The sequence below is a fragment of the Triticum aestivum genome, chromosome 1D, assembly GCF_018294505.1.
Source record: "Triticum aestivum cultivar Chinese Spring chromosome 1D, IWGSC CS RefSeq v2.1, whole genome shotgun sequence".
Taxonomy (NCBI): domain Eukaryota; kingdom Viridiplantae; phylum Streptophyta; class Magnoliopsida; order Poales; family Poaceae; genus Triticum; species Triticum aestivum.
This window is the reverse complement of record NC_057796.1, coordinates 65,787,485-65,809,490: the sequence shown is the minus strand read 5'-3', so window position 1 is coordinate 65,809,490 and position 22,006 is coordinate 65,787,485. Positions and strand designations below refer to the sequence as shown.

General features: G+C 49.1%; 1 protein-coding gene across 1 annotated transcript; it reads left to right on the top strand.

Annotated features, from left to right (window-relative positions):
* The first annotated feature begins 12,738 nt into the window (after positions 1 to 12,738).
* LOC123180334 (auxin transporter-like protein 3) lies at positions 12,739 to 17,196 on the top strand. The gene is made up of 4 exons (XM_044592367.1): positions 12,739 to 13,247; positions 13,350 to 13,744; positions 14,868 to 15,333; positions 16,502 to 17,196. Exons 1-4 carry the CDS (start codon positions 12,885 to 12,887, stop codon positions 16,865 to 16,867), a joined length of 1,590 nt encoding a protein of 529 aa, XP_044448302.1. The 5' UTR covers positions 12,739 to 12,884; the 3' UTR covers positions 16,868 to 17,196.
* Positions 17,197 to 22,006: the final 4,810 nt, after the last annotated feature.

Sequence of the window (22,006 nt, the reverse complement as noted above, 5' to 3'; positions counted from 1 at the left end):
GGTTTATCGCGGCCTTTTCGCCCGACGCCGGCGAGGTGGCCGCCGAGGTGTCCCCGTCGTCCTCGGAGGGCCCGATTCGCCGTCGCCGGTCCGCCGATCCTCCCGCCGCCGCACCCCTACGCCGGTTCGAGGACTTCCCCGTCCTCCCTCGGACCTGGCAGCTGACGAAGTCCTACCTTGGGGTCCGGCAGCGGCGGTGGGGGACATGGGTCGCCGAGATTACAGATCGAGAGACCCACACCCGCCGGTGGCTCAGTAGCTTCCACACGGCCGAGCTCGCGGCCATGGAGTATGACCGCTGGCAGGTCCGCTACCACGGCACGACGGCTAGGCTCAATTTCCCCTTCGGCACACGTCCGGTCCACCTCGTTCCACCGGAGCCGGGGGTGGTGAGCTTGGCTATGGCGTGGGAGGACCGCGAGGCGTTGGAGCGCCTCAAGGCCGAGGCCGCCGACGAGGCCTACATGCAAGAGCTCCACCGGTAGCACTCGGAGCTCGTGGAGGCAGAGCGGGCAATCTTTACCGGCGGGGAGGGCGGCGAGGTTATCACGCTCTCCTCCGATGACGAGGTCAAAGGCGGGGAGGACGACGGCACCGAGGGCGGCGAGGTTATCGCGCACTCCTCTGATGACGAGGTCGAAGGCGGCGGCGACAGCGGCGTGGAGGGCGTCGAGGTGGGCCCCGAGGACGAGGAGATCGACGTCTACGAGTGGAGGAGTGCCTTCCCCAATGACCCCGACGACGGTACTGGCCCGGACCCGGCTCGCGGCACACCGTACATGACGAGGAAGGATTGGCTCGACCTCTACTTCGACCGAAAGTAGTTTAGCTTAGTTAAAATTTATGTTTTATGTTCGGTTATGCAAAACTATCTATGTTTATGTTTGAATGCATGCTACTTTCAGTTGAACCTGCTTTGAACTTGATCAAATTGAAGTTTACAACCTTAAGTTTAGGGGATCGACTAGAAAAGGCCAAAAATTGCTGGAGTATATATATATCCACTAAGGTTTTAGTCCTTTAACTTTTTAAGGAGCAACTATTTGCCGTGCAGTTCAATTTCATCAATAATAGTTTCAACAATACCACTATGAATTACGATATTTGGTTGCTGTTAAGGATATTGCGGTTAACATGCCTTTTCGTTTTTCAATTGTTGTTTAGCAACATGCATTGTACTGAATGACTAAATATGCAATCCCAGGCTACATAGCAACAAGGAAGAGTGTTACCTTAATGTTCTGATGATGTTTATATATACATGAAATAAAATCTTATATAATGGGATGGATGGAGTGTTGTACTACATCATTTTTCAATTGATGTTTAGCTTCTAATATTAACTTGGTGCTTTTAGGTTCATATATCATTGCCAAAGATCCACACTTCGACCCTTTCTGCGTATGGGGCAATGAGATATTCATGAACCAGCATCAAGTGAGGAAACTGATAAAGATTGTTATTAAAATGGGTCAAAAGATGTCAATCGAACTATTTGTTTACACTTTATGCAAGACAACAGTGAACTGCAGGATGGTAAGTAAGAACCCTGTAGCCTTCTTTTCACTGCCCGTAATGAGTTGTGTTAGATGACAATATTTGAATCTTTTTTCTTTTGCAGTGGATCCTTAAGCAGTTTCCTCAAGATTACCTCTCAAACTACAAGGGGTTGGACTAGTCCTGCATGCCTTCTGCATCCAGGAGAGCACAATAGGGCCATTCCGCTTCACCTTGTTCAGCAACTAGAATGTCTCTTTCTTTACCATCTGTAATAGTAGAAGTATAGAACCCTGGTACATCATTCTTTATTTGGTGCTTATGTAATTCCTAAACATATGTACCTATGAATCGAATAATGCATTGGTTGTTTGAACCCGATGGATATGAATAAAGCTATAGCCTACTTTCAAGTTTAAATTAGGTACAATTTTAAATAGCAGCAATTAAATTAGGGCGAAATTATGTTGTGCAGGTCATTACGGCACACACGGTTGGTAAAACATAAACGTTTGCGATATACACCATAATCCGAGATGGTTCACAGAGAGGAAACGTGTGCAAGCATGCACACAGTTGCCGTTCACAAAGCGTGTGTGATGTCAGACACTATCACATACGGTGCGGGAAAACTAAATGTGTGTGTGATTGTCTACCTATCGTACACGGTTTATAATCATGAATTGTTTGTGATGTGCCAGGCATCGTAAATCTCCCGTGCCTGGAATCTACCTAGAATCTGCCTGGAAAGCTCCCGTGCCTAGAATCTGCCTGGTTTTAGGTAAAACCACAAAACTCCGACTGTGATGGCAATGCGAGCACAAACGAGTAGCAAGGATGAAGCGTTTGGGATATTCGAGATATCAGAAATGGTTATATAGGGACAACTGTACGCATCAAGGCTCCTTCTCCCCGACGGTTTCTGGGTCGTGTGGGAAGGACCCCCTTATCGCCCACACTCACTTGGCGATGGTTCCAAATGCCATCGCGGAAAGGGGTTTTAAACCGTTTGTTTAGGACCGACGCGCACCAATGAGTACCAACAGCGAGCACGGGTAGACGAGAGCCATTGCCGACAATGATATGATGAGTATAAGGCTCTAAGAGGGGATGATATGAAGTCAAGGTACCTAGATCGCCGGTGACGTGGGATGCAGCGCCCGTGTCCATGATCCACTCGGCGTTGGGCTGGAAGGCGGTGTCGTAGCTGGGGGCAGCGTGGTACATGGCCGTGGCGTCCCAGCTGGGTGGAGGTGCACCATAGACAGGACCTGGAGGGGCCGGAGTAGGCGGGTACAGCAGCGGGTAGGCCTGTGTGGGCGCACCGTGGCGGGGGCCGAGGACGCTGGCGGAGTTCGGTGGGATCCAGGGGCTGCGTGGCGGAGAGAAGGGCGCGCCCATGGGCGTGAAGTAGCCTAGCCATGGCTGAGCACCCGCACCACGTCCAGCAGGCGCATCACCACGCCCACGGCCGCAGCCGCGTCCGCGCCCACCGCGCTGGCTGCGGTTTGCGCCAAGCTGGCCACCACGACCACCACCACCACCAGCAGGGGCGCGATCTCCGCCCCGGTCGCTGCAGTCACCATCGCGCGCACCAGCACGGTCACCGGAGGAGCCGCGGTCATCATGCTGCACCGCGAGGACCTAAGCACCCTCAGTGCGGGCACGCTTGTCCATGGATAGTTCGACGAGGACGAGATGGTTGCACGCCTGGTTGAAGGTGGGCAGTGGCACGGTGGACTGGAGGATCGCCGACTGCATCGCGAACTTGGGCCCCAGCCCATCGAGCATCTGCAAGGTGAGGGTGCAATCTGTGACGGGCTAACGGACGTTGGCGAGGGCGGCCGCAATATCTTGCAGCCGGCGGCGGTACTCGTGGACGGTGAGGTCGTCGCGCACACATGCTTGAAATTCCTGGCCCAGATGCATAGTATCTTCAGCTTCGTTGGCGAGGAAGTATTCATGGAGCTGCGTCCAGATGGTGAAGGCGGAGGAGCCGGCTGCGGCGACGATGTCGAGGAGGTCCCCCTCGATCGTGGTGTAGAACCAAAGGATGACGATAGTGTCGTCATCACGCCAGGCTGGGTCGGCCAGCCGGCGAGCCGAGATGGCCCGGACATGATCCTCGGCGTGGTGCCGCGCAAGCATCAGGGTGATGTAGTTCCTCCAGCGCGTGAAGTTGCGGCCGTCGAGCGCGAGCTTGAAGTCAATGACGCCGGCGACGCTGGACGGGAGAGGTGGGGAGGGTTGGAGGAGGAAGGCAGGGTCGAGGTGGGTGGGATGGCTGCAAGAGGAAGACCATCGGAGCTAGAGGTCTCGTCAGAAACCGGAGCGCGTGGACTCGCATTGACGGGGTTGCTAGCGGCAGCGGCTGCGGCGGCGGCGGCGGCTGGATCAGCATCAGCCGTTCGCTCGGGAAAGGAGGAAGGTGGCGAAGCCATAGCTCTGATAACCAAACTGAGCGATCAATCACGCTTGTATTTCCATAACTTTTTACACGTACATATAGAAAGCCAGCCCTACATGCAGGGCACGTCCCGGATGGTGGCGCTAGAGTAGGTCTATCCCTAAAGACTAGGCCTACCTTGTTACAACAGAAAGAGATATACAACAACCAAACGTTACAGTGTATGTGACAGTTCAACACAGGGATCCCAAAGTATCACATTTATAGAATAAAAAGGTCAGTTCACTACTATATCATGTTTTTCAAACAAATTATAGGAACAATGTATGAGGTTTTGAGCGGATTGTAAGGAACACCGACATTTTGCAAGTCATGGTTTAGTATACATTGTATATAGGAGACTGAAAAAATCAGTTTTATCCAAAAGATGAACTACTGTAGATAATAAAATTAGGAAGATGAACTTGTTAATGCTTTCACGAAGTTCAGTTGAACATTGTAAAGTACAAGTTCTGTTTAATATTGTTTACGAATAAAGGATCCAAATAGGGAGTACATCCCTTGTAATTTGCATGAAGATCGTAGAAATATACTCGTAGCTCATATCTAAATATTGTGCTGACAGCGCACTATTCCAAATCTTCATCAATAAAAACATGCCTTTTGAGAAGAAGCATATAGACCTAGCTAGATCTGGATCCTTGAGCTGCTGCGGTTGGATAGTGCCACCGGCGACGTTAGTGGTAGATTGAGTATGCCCTCACAACGAGGCGCTGCTGCGAAAGATGAAATCGATGCACTACTTTCAACAAATCAGATCACCCATGTGGATTTCAATGAGACGACGCTCCATTGGTACATGATTGAGAGAGATCAAGCAACATTTACTATCCTATTTCGCCTGTTGGAGTGGTACAGAAGAAGGAGAGAGAGAATACCGATTTCGGTGAAGATCTGAGATCGGTTCTTGAGCTCGCTGGACCTTAACAATAGCACCAGGCGGCTGCACTAGTACAGAATCTGGCAAGGGGAAGAACACGATCCGGATATGGTGAGGTCAAATCGCTGCATTTAACTGCACTGCAAGGACTGTTCTGCAAATGTGCCAGCAGTCCCAGCATCGCACTGAATTCTGTCCCTCTATTTTGAATCCAATGGCCCATGTATCGCTGGAGCATCTGGTGCACTAGTTTGCTCGTTTCACCAGATATGTTCTCAACTCAACAAACACCTTCGGAGATACCTGTAGAGCATCTTTATAATCACCCAGTTACATTGTGACGTTTGATAGCACACAAGGCATTCCTCCGGTATCCGGGAGTTGCATAATCTCATAGTCGAAGGAATATGTATTTGACATGAAGAAAGCAATAGCAGTAAAACTAAACGATCATTATGCTAAGCTAACGGATGGGTCTTGTCCATCACATCATTCTCCTAATGATGTGATCTCGTTATCAAATGACAACTCATGTCCATGATCAGGAAACCTTAACCATCTTTGATCAATGAGCTAGTCTAGTAGAGACTTACTAGGGACACAGTGTTTGTTTATGTATTCACACATGTATTTAAGTTTTTGATCCATACAATTCTAGCATGAATAATAAACCTTTATCATGAATAAGGAAATATAATATAACAACTTTATTATTGCCTCTAGGGCATATTTCCTTCATGTTCATCACATAATATTTCCTTTGTAGCATGGACATTCGGACTTTTATATGATTCAAAGCAATAGTCTAATTTTGACATGAATATTTCAATACTCAAGCATATCAACAAGCAACTATGTCTTTTCAAAATATCAATGCTAAAGCAAGTTATCCCTAGACCATTATGCTCAATTATCGATCCATTCATGGAACACACTCGCATATTAGCTACACCCAATGCTCAAGTACGATCATAGTGCCCCTTAGTTGGTGCTTTATAAGAGAAGATGGAGACTCAAAAAAAATGCATAAAGTAAATAGAAAGGCCCCTCGCAGAGGGTAGTAGGGATTTGTAACGGTGCCAGAGCTCAAAGTGAAAAAGATAGAGATAAAACATTTTGGGTGGCATGCCTTTCCTGTCAACGAAAATGATCGAGTAGTTTCCAATACTTTCCATGCTAGATATATCATAGGTGGTTCCCAAACAGAAAATAAGGTTTATTCCTTTTTCCACCATACATTCAGATTCCACGGCTAACCGAATCCATGGGTGCCGTCCATACCAACACTTTCCAAGGAATTTATTATTTGACAACATAAAGTAAATTCATTTTTCATTTCGGGACCGGGCATCCCTAATACCTTTGCCATACTCTCGTGCAATGACAAGTGAATAAACACTCATCTTGAGAATAACACATCTAGCATGGAAAAATATCAGCCACCCCCTACCGTTTCATGAGCGATACGAGCACACAAAAGAGAAATTTATTTTGAAATTAGAGATGGCACATACAAATTTTCTTAGAACGGCACGGAAATACCGCATATAGGTAGGTATAGTGGACTCATATGGCAAAACTGGGTTTAAGGATATTGGATGCACAAGTAGTGATCATACTTAGTGCAAGTGAAGGCTAGCAAAAGATTGGGAAGCATACAACCAAGAAACAAAAAAGCTCATAAGCGAACATTAAGCATAACTAACACCGAATTATGCACCACAAGTAGGATGTAATTTCATTGCATAACTATTGACTTTTGTGCTTGCATAGGGAATCACAAACCTTAATACCAATATTCTTACTAAAACTTAATTACTCGTTAACATGACTCACATATCACTATATACATATCGCAAAACTATTACAAAGAATCAAGTTTATTTTGTCCAATGATCTTCATGAAAGTTTTTATTATATCCCTCTTGAATATCTATCACTTTGGGACTAATTTCATGCTATTGATAGCGAAAACAAATCTAAGTGAAGAACAGGAGCATAGAAAATTTCTTCTCTCAAAATAATCTAAGTGAAGCATGAGAGAATTTCTTAAAAAAATTACTAACTCTCAAATAAATCTAAGTGAAGCATGAGAGCATTTCTTCAAAAATACTAAAGCACACCATGCTCAAAAAGATATAAGTGAAGCACTAGAGCAATTCCATAGCCCATAAAGATTTAAGTGAAGCATAGAGAGCAATTCTAACAAGTCATAGCATAATTTTGGCTCCCTCAAATAGGTGTGTCCAGCAAGGATAGATGACACAAAATAAGAAGCAAAACATGGAAAGACTCATATCATACAAGACGCTCCAAGCAAAACTCATGATATGTGACGAATAAAAATATAGTTCCAAGTAAAATACCGATGGTCGTTAGAAGAAAGAGGGGATGCCACTTGGACATCCCCAAGCTTAGTTGCTTGCTTCTCTTTTAGATAATAGCTTGGGATGCCATGGGCATCCCCAAGCTTAGGCTCTTCTTACTCCTTATTCCTTCATCCATCGTGATCTCACTGAAAACTTGAAAACTTCAATCACACAAAACTCAACAAAACCTTCGTGAGATCCGTTAGTATAACAAAGCAAATTACTACTCTAAGTACTGTTGCAAACCCATTCATATTTTATTCTTGCATTATATCTACTATATTCCAACTTTGCTATGGCTCATACCCTCCAATACAAACCATAGATTCATCAAAATAAGCACACAATGCAAAGAAAATAGAATCTGTCAAAACAGAACTGTCTGTAGTAATCAGTGAACTTCGTATACTTCTGTAACTCCAAAAATTCTGAAAAATTAGGACAACATGGTCAGTTTGTATATCAATATTGTGTAATAAATTTAGAGCAAAATCACGTTTCTGTGATTTGTGAAAATTATTTTTCTGAGCGCAAAAGTTTCTGTTTTTCAACAAGATCAAATCAACTATCACCCAACATGAACCCAAAGGCTTTGCTTGGCACAAACACTAATTAAAACACAAAAAACACAATCATAACAGAGGCCTAATTGTGCAATCACTCAAGAACAGAAAGAAAAAGACAAAAATAAATTTTATTAATTGGGTTGCCTCCCAACAAGCGCTATCATTTTACGCCCCTTTCTAGGCATAAGGCAAGGATCTAAGTATTGTCATCTTTATTTCTAGATCCATACGATGCCCTCATGATTGATTCATATGGTGGCTTAATTCTAGTTCTAGGGAAGTGTTCCATACCCTTCCTTGGTGGAAATTGAAATTTAATATTGCCTTCTTTCATATCAATCACGGCACCGATAGTACGTAAAAACGGTCTACCAAGAATAATTGGACAAGACAGATTGCAATCAATATCAAGAATAATAAAATCTATGGGCACATAATTCCTATTTGCTAGAATAAGAACATTTTTAATTCTTCCCATAGGCCTTTTGATAGTAGAATCCGCTAAGTGCAAATTTAGAGAACATTTTTCAATATCGGTAAGACCAAGCACATCACATAAAGATTTCGGAATTGTAGAAACACTAGCACCCAAGTCACATAAAGCAAAACACTCATAATTTTTAATCTTGACTTTGATAGTAGGTTCCCATTCATCATGTAATTTTCTAGGAATTGATATCTCTAATTCCAACTTTTCTTCCAAAGCTTTCATCATAGCATCAACAATATGTTTAGTAAAAGCTTTATTTTGTTCATAAGCATGGGGTGAATTAATCATGGATTGCAACAAAGAAATACAATCAATCAAAGAGCAATTATCATAATTAAAGTCTTTCTAATCCAAAAGAGTGGGCACATCACTAGTTAAAGTTTTGACCTCTCCAAACCCACTTTTATCAATTTCCTCAACATGATTTTCACCCTCCAAATTATCAGGACGCCTTCTAGCTAAAGTTGACTCTTCTCCAGTCCCTTTATCATCAATCTTAATTTTGCTAAACAAAGAATCAATAGAAGAAACACCAATCACTTTAAGATCTTCATCATTTTTATGAAAGCAATCGCTAGAAAATGTTTTTTCTAAAAATTCTCTTTTAGCTCTAAGCATAGCGGTTCTTTTCTTACTTTCATCCATAGAAACATATAAAGCTTTAATTTATTCCTCAACCTTGGGCAAAAAAATTTCATCTTGAGATTTTCTACATCATGAGAAATTCTATCAATGCTTCTAAACATATCATCAATCTTATTCAACTTTTCTTCTATTGTAGCATTGAAAACTTTTTGAGTATTGATAAATTCTTTAATATTATTCTCAAGATCAGAGGTGTTCCTATTATTATTATAAGAAGGATTACCATAGGAATTACCAAAATTATTAGAGGAATTACTAGGAAAAGGCCTAGGATTAAAATTGCCTCTATAAGCATTGTTATTGAAATTGTTTCGCGAGATAAACTTCACATCTACGGCATCACTAATTTGTTCAATCAAGGTAGACAAAGGCACATCACTAAAATCAATAGGAGCACTTTTATTAGCAACCAATTTCATAAGAGCATCAACTTTTTCACTCAAAGAAGAAATTTCTTCAACCGAATTAACTTTTTTACTAGTAGGAGCTCTTTCGGTATGCCATTGTGAATAATTTGCCATAATATTGTCTAGCAATTTAGTAGCTTCTCTCAAAGTAATTTCCATAAAAGTACCACCTGCGGCGGAATCTAAAAGATTTCTAGAAACAAAATTCAATCCCGCATAAAAATTTTGTATGATCATCCAAAGATTTAAACCATGGGTAGGGCAATTTCTTAGCATCAATTTCATTCTTTCCCAAGATTGCGCAACAATTTCATGCTCAAGTTGCTTCAAATTCATGATTTGAGTTCTAAGGGAAATAATTTTCACGGGCGGAAAATACTTAGTAATGAAAGCATCTTTGCACTTATTCCAAGAACCGATACTATTGTGAGGCAAAGAAGAAAACGAAATTTTTGCACGATCTCGCAAAGAAAACGGGAATAATTTCAACTTCACAATATCATCGTCCACATCTTTTTTATTTTGCATATCGCATAATTCCACGAATGTGTTAAGATGGGATGCAACATCTCACTGGGAGTACCAGAAAATTGATCTTTCATAACAAGATTCAACAAAGCGGCATTAATATCACAAGACTCCGCACTAGTGGTGGGAGGAGCAATCGAAGTGCTAATAAAATCATTTTTGTTGGTATTGGAGAAATCACACAACTTGGTGTTCTCTTGAGTCATCGTGACTACGAAACAAGATTGCACTAAAAAACAAATCTAATGAGAAAACGGCGAACGGAAAAGGGGGCGAATAAAACGGAAATTTTTGTGAAGTGGGGGAGAGGAAAACGAGAGGCAAATGGAAAATAATGTAAATTGCAAGGAGATGAGATTTGTGATTAGGAACCTGGTAGATGTTGATGATGTCTCCTCGGCAACGGCGCCAGAAATTCCGTTTGATGTTGGCTTGAACTACATCGGTATTTCCCCAAAGAGGAAGGGATGATGCAGCACGGCAATGGTAGGTATTTCCCTCAGTGATGAGACCAAGTTTATCGAACTAGTAGGAGAACCAAGCAACACTACATAAACAGTACCTGCACACAAAGAACAAATACTTGCAACCCGACGTGTTAAAGGGGTTGTCAATCCCTTTCGGGTAACGGTGCCAGAAATTGTCACGTGGATGAGAGATTAATTGTAGTAGATTCGATAAATAGATCACGAATAAAATAAAGTGCAACAAAGTATTTTTGGGTTTTTGGAAATATAGATCTGAAAATAAAAGCGAATAAAAATAGATCTTGAAGGCAAATATGATAATGAAGAGACCCGGGGGCCCTAGATTTCACTAGCGGCTTCTCTCGAGAAAAATAGCATACGGTGGGTAAACAAATTACTGTTGGGCAATTGATAAAACTTCAAATAATTAAGACGATATCCAGGCAATGATCATTATATAGGCATCACATCAAAGATTAGTAGACCGACTCCTGCCTGCATCTACTACTATGACTCCACACATCGACCGCTATCCAGCATGCATCTAGTGTATTAAGTTCATGGAGAAACGGAGTAATGCCATAAGAACGATGACATGATGTAGACAAGATCTACTCATATAGGAATAGACCCCATCTTGTTATCCTTAATAGCAACGATACATACGTGTCGTTTCCCCTTCTGTCAATGGGATCGAGCACCGTAAGATCGAACCCATCACAAAGCACCTCTTCCTATGGCAAGAAAAATCGATCTAGTCAGCCTAATTAAACCAAAGATTCGAAGAAGAAATACGAGGCTATAAGTAATCATGCATATAAGAGATCAAAAGACTCAAATAACTTTCATGGATAAAAACATAGATCTGATCATAAACTCAAAGTTCATCGGATCCCAACAAACACGCCGCAAAAAGAGTTACATCAAATAGATCCCCAAGAGACCATTGTATTGAGAATCAAAAGAGAGAGAGAGGAAGCCATCAAGCTATTAACTACGGACCCGTAGGTCTACAATGAACTACTCAGGCAACATCGGAGAGGCACCAATGAGGATGATGAACCCCTCTGTGATGGTGTCTAGATTGGATATGTGGTTTCTGGAACTTGCAGCGGCTGGAATTGTTTTTCGTAGCCTCCCCTAGGGTTTCTGGAATATTGGGGTGTTTATAGAGCAAAGAGGCGATGCGGGAGGCGGCCGAGGAGGGCACAACCCACCAGGGCGCGCCTAGGCCCCCAGGCGCGCCCAGGTGGGTTGTGATCTCCTCAGAGCCCCTTTCTGGTACTTCTTTGGCCCAACAGGTGTCTTCTGGTCCAGAAAAAATCACCAAAAAGTTTCGCTGCGTTTGGACTCCGTTTGGTATTGATTTCCTATGAAGTAAAAAACAAGCAAAAAACAGCAACTGGCACTAGGCACTATGTCAATAGGTTAGACTCAAAAAATGATATAAAGTTGCTATAAAATGGTTGTAAGACATCCAAGAATGATAACATAACAGCATGAAACATTTATTTCTGCACAAAAATAACACCATGACTATTCTGGTGAAAACAGCGTCAGTCGGGATTAGTTTCATTCAAATCATACAAATTAGAGTCCAAAACAAGGGCAAAAGAGTTTGAAAAAAGTAGATACGATGGAGACGTATCAACGCTCTACAACTAGACGATTCACTCGAAAGATACTAACCACTCGGAGGGTAGTGCACCACTCAACGAACCTTTTTCACTCGACTGAACCTATCAACACTCGGACAATGAAGGCCATGAGACTCCCTAGAACTGCAACGGGCCGGACGTGCGTCCACCCTCATCAAGTGTAGTTAACACGACCGTTACCAGTAACGGGCGTCCTTAAACCCTTGGTAACGGCAGCATTCATGGGGCGAGGGTGCACTCTATATAAGCCTATCCCCTGCTCCGTGGCAACGGTTCGCAATCGTTTGTAATCCATACACTCAATCAATGGCTCCAGAGCACCGAGACGTAGGGCTATTACCTCCATCGTGAGGGGTCCGAACTCGCAAATCCGATTGTAACAACTGCGTCATAGCTGGGCTCTGCCCTCCAATTCGTACCCCCATACATTACTGTCAGACTTGCACCCACGACACTATGCAGGCTACCAAATGCCTCCGTAGAGTATGCATTCAGGCACCATCATCTTTCATGTGTTCCCTGACATGAATGTCCCACACTCAGGTACCACTTTCCTCAGGATTTTTCAAGAAACCACCCCCGCCTTTTGAGCCTTTTGTTTTTCTTTATCAGAAAAAATGCACATGTAGAGAGAGAAAGTGAGGCCGTGTGGGGGCGGGAGCCGGCTTAGCTTTATTTTCTTTATGCCTGAGCTGCTGGAGTGCTGCCTCCTCAGCGCCTCCGGCCGGCGGCCACTGCATATATATACGAGCCCTCCCCCTCCCCTGCACACTCCAACCTATCACCAGTCACCACCATTATAAACCAACGGCCAGCTAGGTAGCTAAAGTGACCTCCTGCGAGCTAGAAAAGCTCACCAAGATCAGTAGTGCTAAGCGACAGGCACTGACCCAAGCCGGAGCAGCGAAAGATGGCGTCCGAGACGAGCGTCGCCGACGAGAAGGCGCCCGCCGGGCTGAGCCGCTACGAGGCGGACGCGGAGGACGGGCAAGACGGCGGCGGCGGCGACGGCAAGTCCCGGCTGTCGGGCCTGCTGTGGCACGGCGGGTCGGCGTACGACGCGTGGTTCAGCTGCGCGTCGAACCAGGTGGCCCAGGTCCTGCTGACGCTGCCCTACTCCTTCGCGCAGCTGGGCATGGTGAGCGGCATCCTGTTCCAGCTCTTCTACGGCCTCCTGGGCAGCTGGACCGCCTACCTCATCAGCATCCTCTACCTCGAGTACCGCACCCGCAAGGAGAAGGACAAGGTCGACTTCCGCAACCACGTCATCCAGGTACGTACGCGCCTCCCTCCTTCTTCTTCCTCCATTGTCACTGCTGCATTCCAAGCTTCTTCCATGCATGTCTAACCACCATTGTTGATCTTTGCATGGCAGTGGTTCGAGGTGCTGGACGGGCTGCTGGGCCGGCACTGGCGGAACGTCGGCCTGGCCTTCAACTGCACGTTCCTGCTGTTCGGGTCGGTGATCCAGCTCATCGGCTGCGCCAGCAACATCTACTACGTGAACGACCACCTGGACAAGCGAACGTGGACCTACATCTTCGGCGCCTGCTGCGCCACCACCGTCTTCATCCCCTCCTTCCACAACTACCGCGTCTGGTCCTTCCTCGGCCTCCTCATGACCACCTACACCGCCTGGTACATCGCCGTCGCCTCCCTCATGCACGGCCAGGCCGCCGGCGTCAAGCACTCCGGCCCCACCACCATCATGCTCTACTTCACCGGCGCCACCAACATCCTCTACACCTTCGGGGGCCACGCTGTCACCGTGTAAGCCGACACGCCCCACTCCGCCCCATCGTCCCACTTGCTTACTTTTCACTTGCATGCACTAACCTTTTTCCAAAGCTGATGATCTAGTTAGTTCTAGTTTATCCATCGTACGTATACAATGTTGTAACGGTCACTGGCCACGGAGCGTGCACGCTACTACCCAGCTCGGGGTCACGTGCAACGGGAATGTCTATCGTCTGACATGCGGGGCCGTCCTGTATATATGCAACGGCCGTCAGTTGGGGACCATCTAGACCTAGACATGCACGCACGGTGCCATATGCGTACATGCAGTATATCCCAAGAACACACACGTGCTACCCACACATCAACCGAGCACAATGCTCGTGCATGGTGGAGCGGAGTGTATACGTTTCTGAATTTCCAACATAAACAAAGTTGAAACCTGAGCTAGCAGGATAATATATCTAGGATTTAGGGTTCATATCTGTGGTACTACTAGCTAGCCAGCTTGTAGGTTTAGCACAAGATTATTCGTGTACACTTTTTCGTACTCCTAGCTACCAACAGTGTTCTTGTGGTAGTACTACGTATAGCTTGTAGGTTTAGCACAAGATTATTCGTCTAGTACGCTTTTTCGTACCAGCAGTGTTCACGTTGGAGTTTGGAACATCATCAGGCATCTGCAAAGAAACACACACACTGTTTCAGAGTAGTAGAGCTGAGCAGTACTGCGAAGTGCTGAATGCAAGACTGAGTAGCCGGTACTACTGCAAAGTGCTGGACCTTTGACGCTTTGAAGCCTCTCTTTTTCCCACAGCTAGCGCTGAATGCATGCACATCTACATTTGTTCTCATGTGTCGTATTTTCCTTCGACAAAGAAAACACCACTGCATGCATGATACATCAGCTAGGTGGGCCCACTTGCTGTGGCACAGCGAGCTGCCACGACACCTGGGCCCCGTCGCCATGCTCATGCTACCTTGTCATGGCAAAGCCCAACCACGTCCACGTCCATCTCCATCTCCCTTTGTTTGTGTCGCTGTAAACTGTATATGCAATCGCTAGCTAGTGTAGAACTGAAGATTGCACGAATCTTAGAGCACGCGGGCAAGAATGTACGCCGTCTGATCCGTGTTTGTGTGCGTGTCTGTGCAGGGAGGTGATGCACGCGATGTGGCGGCCGCAGAAGTTCAAGGCGATCTACCTGCTGGCGACGCTGTACGTGCTCACCCTGACGCTGCCGTCGGCGTCGGCGGCGTACTGGGCGTTCGGCGACGAGCTGCTCACGCACTCCAACGCGCTCTCGCTGCTCCCGCGCGACGCCTGGCGCGACGCCGCCGTCATCCTCATGCTCATCCACCAGTTCATAACCTTCGGCTTCGCCTGCACCCCGCTCTACTTCGTGTGGGAGAAGCTCATCGGACTCCACGACTGCCGCAGCCTCTGCAAGCGCGCCGCCGCCAGGCTCCCCGTCGTCGTCCCCATCTGGTTCCTCGCCATCATCTTCCCCTTCTTCGGGCCCATCAACTCCGCCGTCGGATCGCTCCTCGTCAGCTTCACCGTCTACATCATCCCCGCCATGGCGCACATGGTCACCTTCCGCTCACCACACTCCCGCGAGGTTCGTCATTTCTTTTTACTACTACTACACATCTTATTACCCTTTTGCTTGTACTAGGATCACTTTCTTTTTCGAATAATCTACTCCCTCCGTCCCGTAATATAAAAGCGTTTTTGACACTACACTGGAGAGAGTAATAAACACTGTAGTACGAGATATTGATGGATTGATATACACGCCGGTGAGATTTATCGACATGCATGCATGGATTTTTGTTTGTGCATGGCTACACACCTGGGCTCCTTGGGTACAGCTAGCTGCTCCAGCAGCAGCTAGCTAGCCAGTCGCCATTGTTGCAGATGTTGTAGCTAGCTGGGAATAGTGAACTGCTTGCGCACAGTGCAAACTGTGAACACTAGGGGGGAACATGACCTGTCACTCATGGAAACTAGCCTCCTTCACAAGGTGCAGGCACAATTGCTGGCTCGTGGGTGTCTGATAAGTATGTTTCTCGATCCATTAACTGGTGACAGAAAAACATTCCACTAAAAATACAGTAATATTTAGTACTAGTAGTTTGAGTGGTACTGTAGTATAATCCACTCCGTTGGAGTATACATTGTCTGCGTATCTGCTGCTCCTGCTGCAGCATGTTATCATGTCTCGCTGAATGCAAGACAAAACCGCAGCATGCAGCATGCATCCAGCTAGCTTAGCAGTGAAGTGATCGAGTGTCAGCCAATTCCTTTCAGCACCAGCGATGATAGCTTCAAAAAAAGTACACCCACCACTCCACCATCGCGCACAGTACCGCAAAGTTGAGAGAAAAGTGCGGTGAAACGCGAGCGTGGTTTTGTATCATCTGCTGTCGGGGAGCCATTGGCATCATCGATCGATGGACGGAGCACGCAGCAGGCGCGCAGGCAGTCTGCACATAATTCTGCCCGTCCGGACACCGATGCCGCCGTGTCTAGAAAGCAACAAAAGCAGCAGCAGCAGAGTGCTAGAGTAGAGTAGAGTGCTCCGCCACTTGAGCGCTTGGGGCTCTCAGCTCCACGGGCCGGATGCCCCCTTCACCTGTGACATCATTATTACCGCCATTTTCACATTCCCATGCCATTTTGTCATTATTACCGCCATTTTGACATCATTATTACCGCCATTTTCATACTGTAAATACTACAGTATGAATTTATCTTTCTCTGACGTGGGATGCAAAATAATGCAGAACGCGGTGGAGCGGCCGCCGCGGTTCGCCGGGGGCTGGACGGGGGCGTACGTGATCAACTCGTTCGTGGTGGCGTGGGTGCTGGTCGTCGGCTTCGGGTTCGGCGGGTGGGCCAGCATCACCAACTTCGTGCAGCAGGTGTCCACCTTCGGCCTCTTCGCCAAGTGCTACCAGTGCCCGCCCCACCCCGCCGTCGCGTCGCCGCTGCTGGCGCCGCCCATCGCCCCGAGCCCGTCCATGCCGTTCGGCTTCAACATGACCGGCATGTTCGCCCCGATGTCCGCCCCGTCTCCGGCTCCGGCCCCGGCGCCGATGCACTTCGGGTCCCTTCACCACCACCACCGGCACCACCGCCACGGTCTGTGATCGATCGGAAGGACGACGCGCGCGATGGATGGTTCGACCGGCCGGAGGAGTTCGATCTACGTAGTTTCTAGCTAGCTAGTTAATCAGCAGTGTTACTTCGATTAGCCCCTAGTAAAATCTCTTCTGTTGTTGACTTGTTGTGCCTCTCTTGTTCTCTTCTTGTGCTGGTGGCATGGCTTGCTGTTAGTCGGCAGCTAGTGCGAGGTGGCCTTGGCTACCCTGTGTCTGTGAGCTGCTTTTCAGGCAGAAAGAAGAATGTAACCCCAAGGAGGGAGATGCTCCTGCTCCTGCAAGTTTTTCTCAATAATAAATTCACGCCTATTGCTGCCTGCCTGTTTGATTCGTGAAGGGACCAAAGTGTTGTTGTTCTCGGGTCGATTTTAAAGTGCTGTTGTTCTTGGATGGAATTTTGCTGAATGAAAAAGCTATATAAAGCTATATGCAGTATATTCCAAAAAAGTCTGAAACCAGGATATGCCTCCCACGCGCTCCCCTCCCACTCCCGCGCCGCCCCCCCCCCCCCCCCCCCCCGCGCGCCGACCACGGATTCGCCTCCTGGTTCATGCCCCTGCCTCCGCCTTCGGTTGGTCGTCCGGGGGCGGTCGCGCTGCTGCGGAGATCTTTTCCTCTCCTGCGTTCATCCTCCCTGCCACGGCCGGATCCAGTTTCAACGAGCTACGACCAGTACGGTGTCTTGGCCTCCGTGGAGTTTGTCCCTGACTCGCAGCCGCCCGTGGCGTCGGTCCGGGCTGCGGTTGGGTCGGCTCAAGCCCCTCCTCCTGCGCATGCCGCGCGCCTTGAAGTTCCGGTCGGTGGAGGCATTAACTGCTCGGGTGCGGAGCAGCTGGCCGCCTCCATCCCTCCTACCTCTGGTGCGCCTTCTATGCAGGCGATACGGTCCGACGCGGGGCGCGAGGCTGAGGTGACCGGAGGCTGGCAGCTCGTCGCGTCGCGTAAAGGCCCGCGCAGTCCGGCTTTGGCCGCCCCGGCATTCAAGCCGGCGCCCATCCCCCGATGGCTCCTAGGCCGGTGCTGTAGGTGTCTCCACCGCGGGCATAAGGCTGAGGCGTGCCGTGACCCGCTGCGCTGTTCACGCTGCCTCCAGAATGGCCATAAATCTCGTGGTTGCAAGAACCAGTGGAAGCCATTAAGCTTGCTGGACTCCCCCGGAGTGCCTCCACCCCCTCTCCCTCGGCCTGCCGCTATTGCTGTCCAAGTAGCAGCTCCTCGCTCTGGTCGTGGCTGGGAGAATCCTCTGCTGCCTACTGCAACCTCTCCAGCCACGATGCTCCGCCTCGGTGATGCGTCGCTCCGTCCGGAGGAGGACTACGTCGTCGTCCCTGCAACGCCTGAGATGCAGGCTGAGTCTGCTCTCCTCTCCACCAACGGGGCAGTTGCCTGGCTAGAAGGCGCCAGGCAGGACGTCTCCTGCCAGCAGGTGGCCTCCGAGCTGGCAAAGGCCTTGGGGGCGCGCCAGACTGATGTCGAAGTCGTCAAGCACTACCCCGAGCAGTTCTTCGTCCGCTTCATGTACCAGCACCACTGCGCCCTGGCGGTCTCCCTTGGCCATCTTCCTGGCGCTGGCTACCTCATCTATGTGAGGGAGTGGCAGCTCGAGGCGCACGCCGACAACGAGGACCAGCTACACCATGTTCGCCTATGCTTGGAGGGCGTCCCACTACACGGATGGAACAACTACGTCGCCACCTTTCTCATCGGCCGTGGCTGCTCCCTCGACTCAATCGAGCAGCGCTCTCTGAAGAAGGAAGACACGAGGGACATGGCTCTGGGCATGGACGGCCGACCCCAACACCATCCCCAAGGTCAAGTGGCTCACACTCCCTGCGCGTGGTCACCGCCGTCGGGGGCGCCGTGGGCTTCGGCATCGCGTCCTCATTCATCTTGACCTCCATGAAGACCACACCAAGGCGCGCGACGATGACGACAACCCACCTCCGCCGGAAGTCCACGAGTTCACTTGGTACCGCAAGAGGGTCGATGGCACCTACATCCCAAGGGAGCGTCAGCAGCCACAGGGTGGTGCCGCTCGGCGCCCTGACAGGCGTGATGATGATGATGACCGCGACGGCCGACGGGGTCGAGATGGTGACCGTGCTCGAGAGGGCTGGGGCACCGGGGTGCGTCGCTCGCCCTCCCGCAACGCGCGCGATCGCTAGCGCGACGAAGGCCAGGACCGCACCAGAGAGCGCGTCGGTGGCCGTCGGCATGATGGAGGCGTCCCTAGCAGCGCGCTGGCCCCTTCTTCGGCTGGCGCTGCTCCTGCTGTTCTGCGCGGCTCTGGGTCGGGCAGCGGCGTGGCTGCGCGCGCCCTGGAGCTGCTGGCCATTCAGAGGCCGGTGCTGACTGATGGTCGTGGTCGTAGCCCGGTGCGGCAGCTCTCGCCGCGCTCCGCCAGGCGCCGTTCTCAGGATGAGCGAACCCCGCCAGTGTCGCCCCCGCTCTCCCCGACCTTAGTGTTGCCGCCCAGCCCCGTTTCAAAGCGTGCTGAAGCTTCACGCTCTCCTCTGCTGCAAGAGGCACCCAACCAGCCGTTGCTCCAGCTGTGCTCGCCAGTTTCGCTTCAAAGGCCTCTGCTCTCGCCTTCCAGGCCGCCGGGGTTTCAGACATCTCCTACGCCGCCGCTGGCTTGCGACGGCCCCCTGCAGCGCACCCCCTCACCGGTGCATGGTGCGCAAGCCAAGGCCACTGAAGATCTCCTGGAGCCTCTCTTCGAGGTGAGGCAGCAGAGCATTTTTGCCACGCCTCCATCACCACCCCCACGGCCTCCCACAGCTCGCCGGAAGACGTTGGCTGGTGTGCACATATCCAGGAAGGGAGGGCTCTCACTCCAGAGGAACAAACTTACTGGTGCAAGTGTTGCTACGATGCCAGCGACCAAAGTCGCCGAGAAGATGGTCTGCCGCACGCTCGGAATCACCAGAGATGGCAAAGATGTGACGGAGGCAACTCTGGAAGAGTTCACTTCCAAGTTCAAGGACCAGCTAGCTCCAGAGGTGATTATGGCCATGAGGGAGTTCTTTCATCTGGATGACCCAGCGGTCAACGGCGTCGAGGACGCACTGATTGAGCACGGTGAAGAGGGAGCACTGGAGCTTGCTCAAGAGGGAGGTGTAGCTATCCAGGATGCTTGAGGTTCCTAGTTTGTCTGTTAGGGTACTACGGATCCTTATGTTAGTCCACCCTCTTAGTGCTCCATGGGGTGATCTGTGTGTTGTTCGTGTTGTGGGTGTGCGTTGTATCAGGCGTGATAGTGTTGTGGGTGCTCGCTGTTGCATGAGAGAAAAATCATGCACTTTGGTTGTCGGTCTGCTGTGTTGTTTTGCTGACGCTGGAGTAGCTCTCCTCTGCCTGATGACCGTGCACAGCTGCTGTCGCTGCCAGAGGTCTTGTGTTTTTTGGTGTGACCCATGACGACACAGGCCATCAACACGTTAAGTTGGAATGTTCGCGGTCTAAACAACCCGGGGCGGAGGTCAACTGTTAGTGCGACGATTGCAGCCTCCTCATGCCAGCTTGTATGTTTGCAAGAGACTAAGCTTGGCTGCGTTGATAAATTCGTTGCTGCCTTCCTTGGTGGTAATAGGCTTCAAGGCTTTGCTGAAAGTGCAAGTATCACTTAGATTATATTTTGGTGTGATGACAATGTGGTTAGTGGAACTAATGTTGGTTGCTAAAGTTTATCTCAAGACATTGGTTCCAAGGTGTCCATTGATGGAGGTGTGCGACCCCCCAGTCCAAAAAGATCAAAGGCGTGGTTACCGGCGACTCGAAGGTTTTTCGTTTTGGTTCAATTTGAGTCGTAGGTAAAACCGCACTATCAAGAGGGGTCTTCGTGGAATTAGTGTCGTGTGGGAATGCCTCCAAGACAGATACACCAGCCCTCCTACACCTCCTCAGATATTCCACTTGTTGTGTGCTTTGCCGTGGTGTCCTGTGATGTTTTCATCAGAAATCTTCTGGACACCCCGTGTGCACGGGGTCTCTAACCCCCATGCGCACGGGGTAGTCAGAATATTTCTGGACACCCCGTGCGCACGGGGCTGACTTGGCCCATGCGCACGGGGTACCTCGAAACTCACTGGACACCCCGTGCGCACGGGGCTGACTTGGCCCGTGCGCACGGGGTACCTCGCATCTCACTGGACACCCCGTGCGCACGGGGCTGACTTGGCCCGTGCGCACGGGGTCCAACGGGCAGAAATCCCCTCCCGGCCAAGAACACTATAAAAGCCCCCTTCTTCCTCCTCCATCCCTTAACCCTAATGTCTTGTTGAGCTCCTCCATTGCTACACCCCATTTTGCTCACTACTCTCAATCCCTCCACCCAATCTTGTTGAAACTTTGGGGATTGGGAGAGCAAGACCCGATCTACACTTTGACCAAACCAAATCGCATTCCCCGCAACATTCATCCACCATGACTTGTTACTCTTGGAGCTTGGGCTCCTAGGCGGTTAGAGGTTCCTCCGGAAGCTTCCTTGCTTGTGGTGTGCTCCGGAGAAGTTTGTAAAGGTGTGGTGGTCGCCTTCAAGACCAACCCCGAGTGATTCGAGGCTCATCCGTTGGGGGTGACTCGAAGGAGATTACGGTGAGCCTTCGGTGGCGTTCCGCAAGCTTTGGCTCCGGCACCGCTCCAAACGGAGAGTAGCTCTTCCCCAAGGAAGAGTGAACTTCGGGATAAAATCCGCGTCCTCGTCTCACTTGTGGTTAATCCTTTCCCGCACTTTACTTAGCCTTGTATGCTTGTTGGCTTGCTAATTAGTTTGTTGCCTAGCATACTTAGCTTAGAACTTGCTTGTCATATAGGTTGTGTTCACCTAGTTGCATATCTAGTGAACCCTTTTTATCCGCTAAGCCTTAAAATTGACAAGAAAGAGTAAAATTTGTAGTCTCCTATTCACCCCCCCTCTAGTCGACCGTATCGATCCTTTCAATTGGTATCAGAGCCTCGTGCTCTAATATAAGGTTTTACAACCTTAGAGGATATGGCCGATCTAGGGAATGAGGGAGGTGTCGCACCACTTGCGGAGGATGGTCAAAACCTACCCCCCGCCGCGGCCGACGCACTTGTTGCTCCGGCCGTTGCTCCCGTCGCCCCCATTAACCCGGGTGCCCCGTT

What these genes read in the sequence shown, in the direction of transcription:
- LOC123180334 (XM_044592367.1), top strand. Translation starts at nt 12,885, where the DNA reads ATGGCGTCCGAGACGAGCGTCGCCGACGAGAAGGCGCCCGCCGGGCTG. An exon ending in TCCGCAACCACGTCATCCAG is followed by an intron (nt 13,248 to 13,349) that starts GTACGTACGCGC and finishes TTTGCATGGCAG; the next exon opens with TGGTTCGAGGTGCTGGACGG. An exon ending in GCTCACCACACTCCCGCGAG is followed by an intron (nt 15,334 to 16,501) that starts GTTCGTCATTTC and finishes AAAATAATGCAG; the next exon opens with AACGCGGTGGAGCGGCCGCC.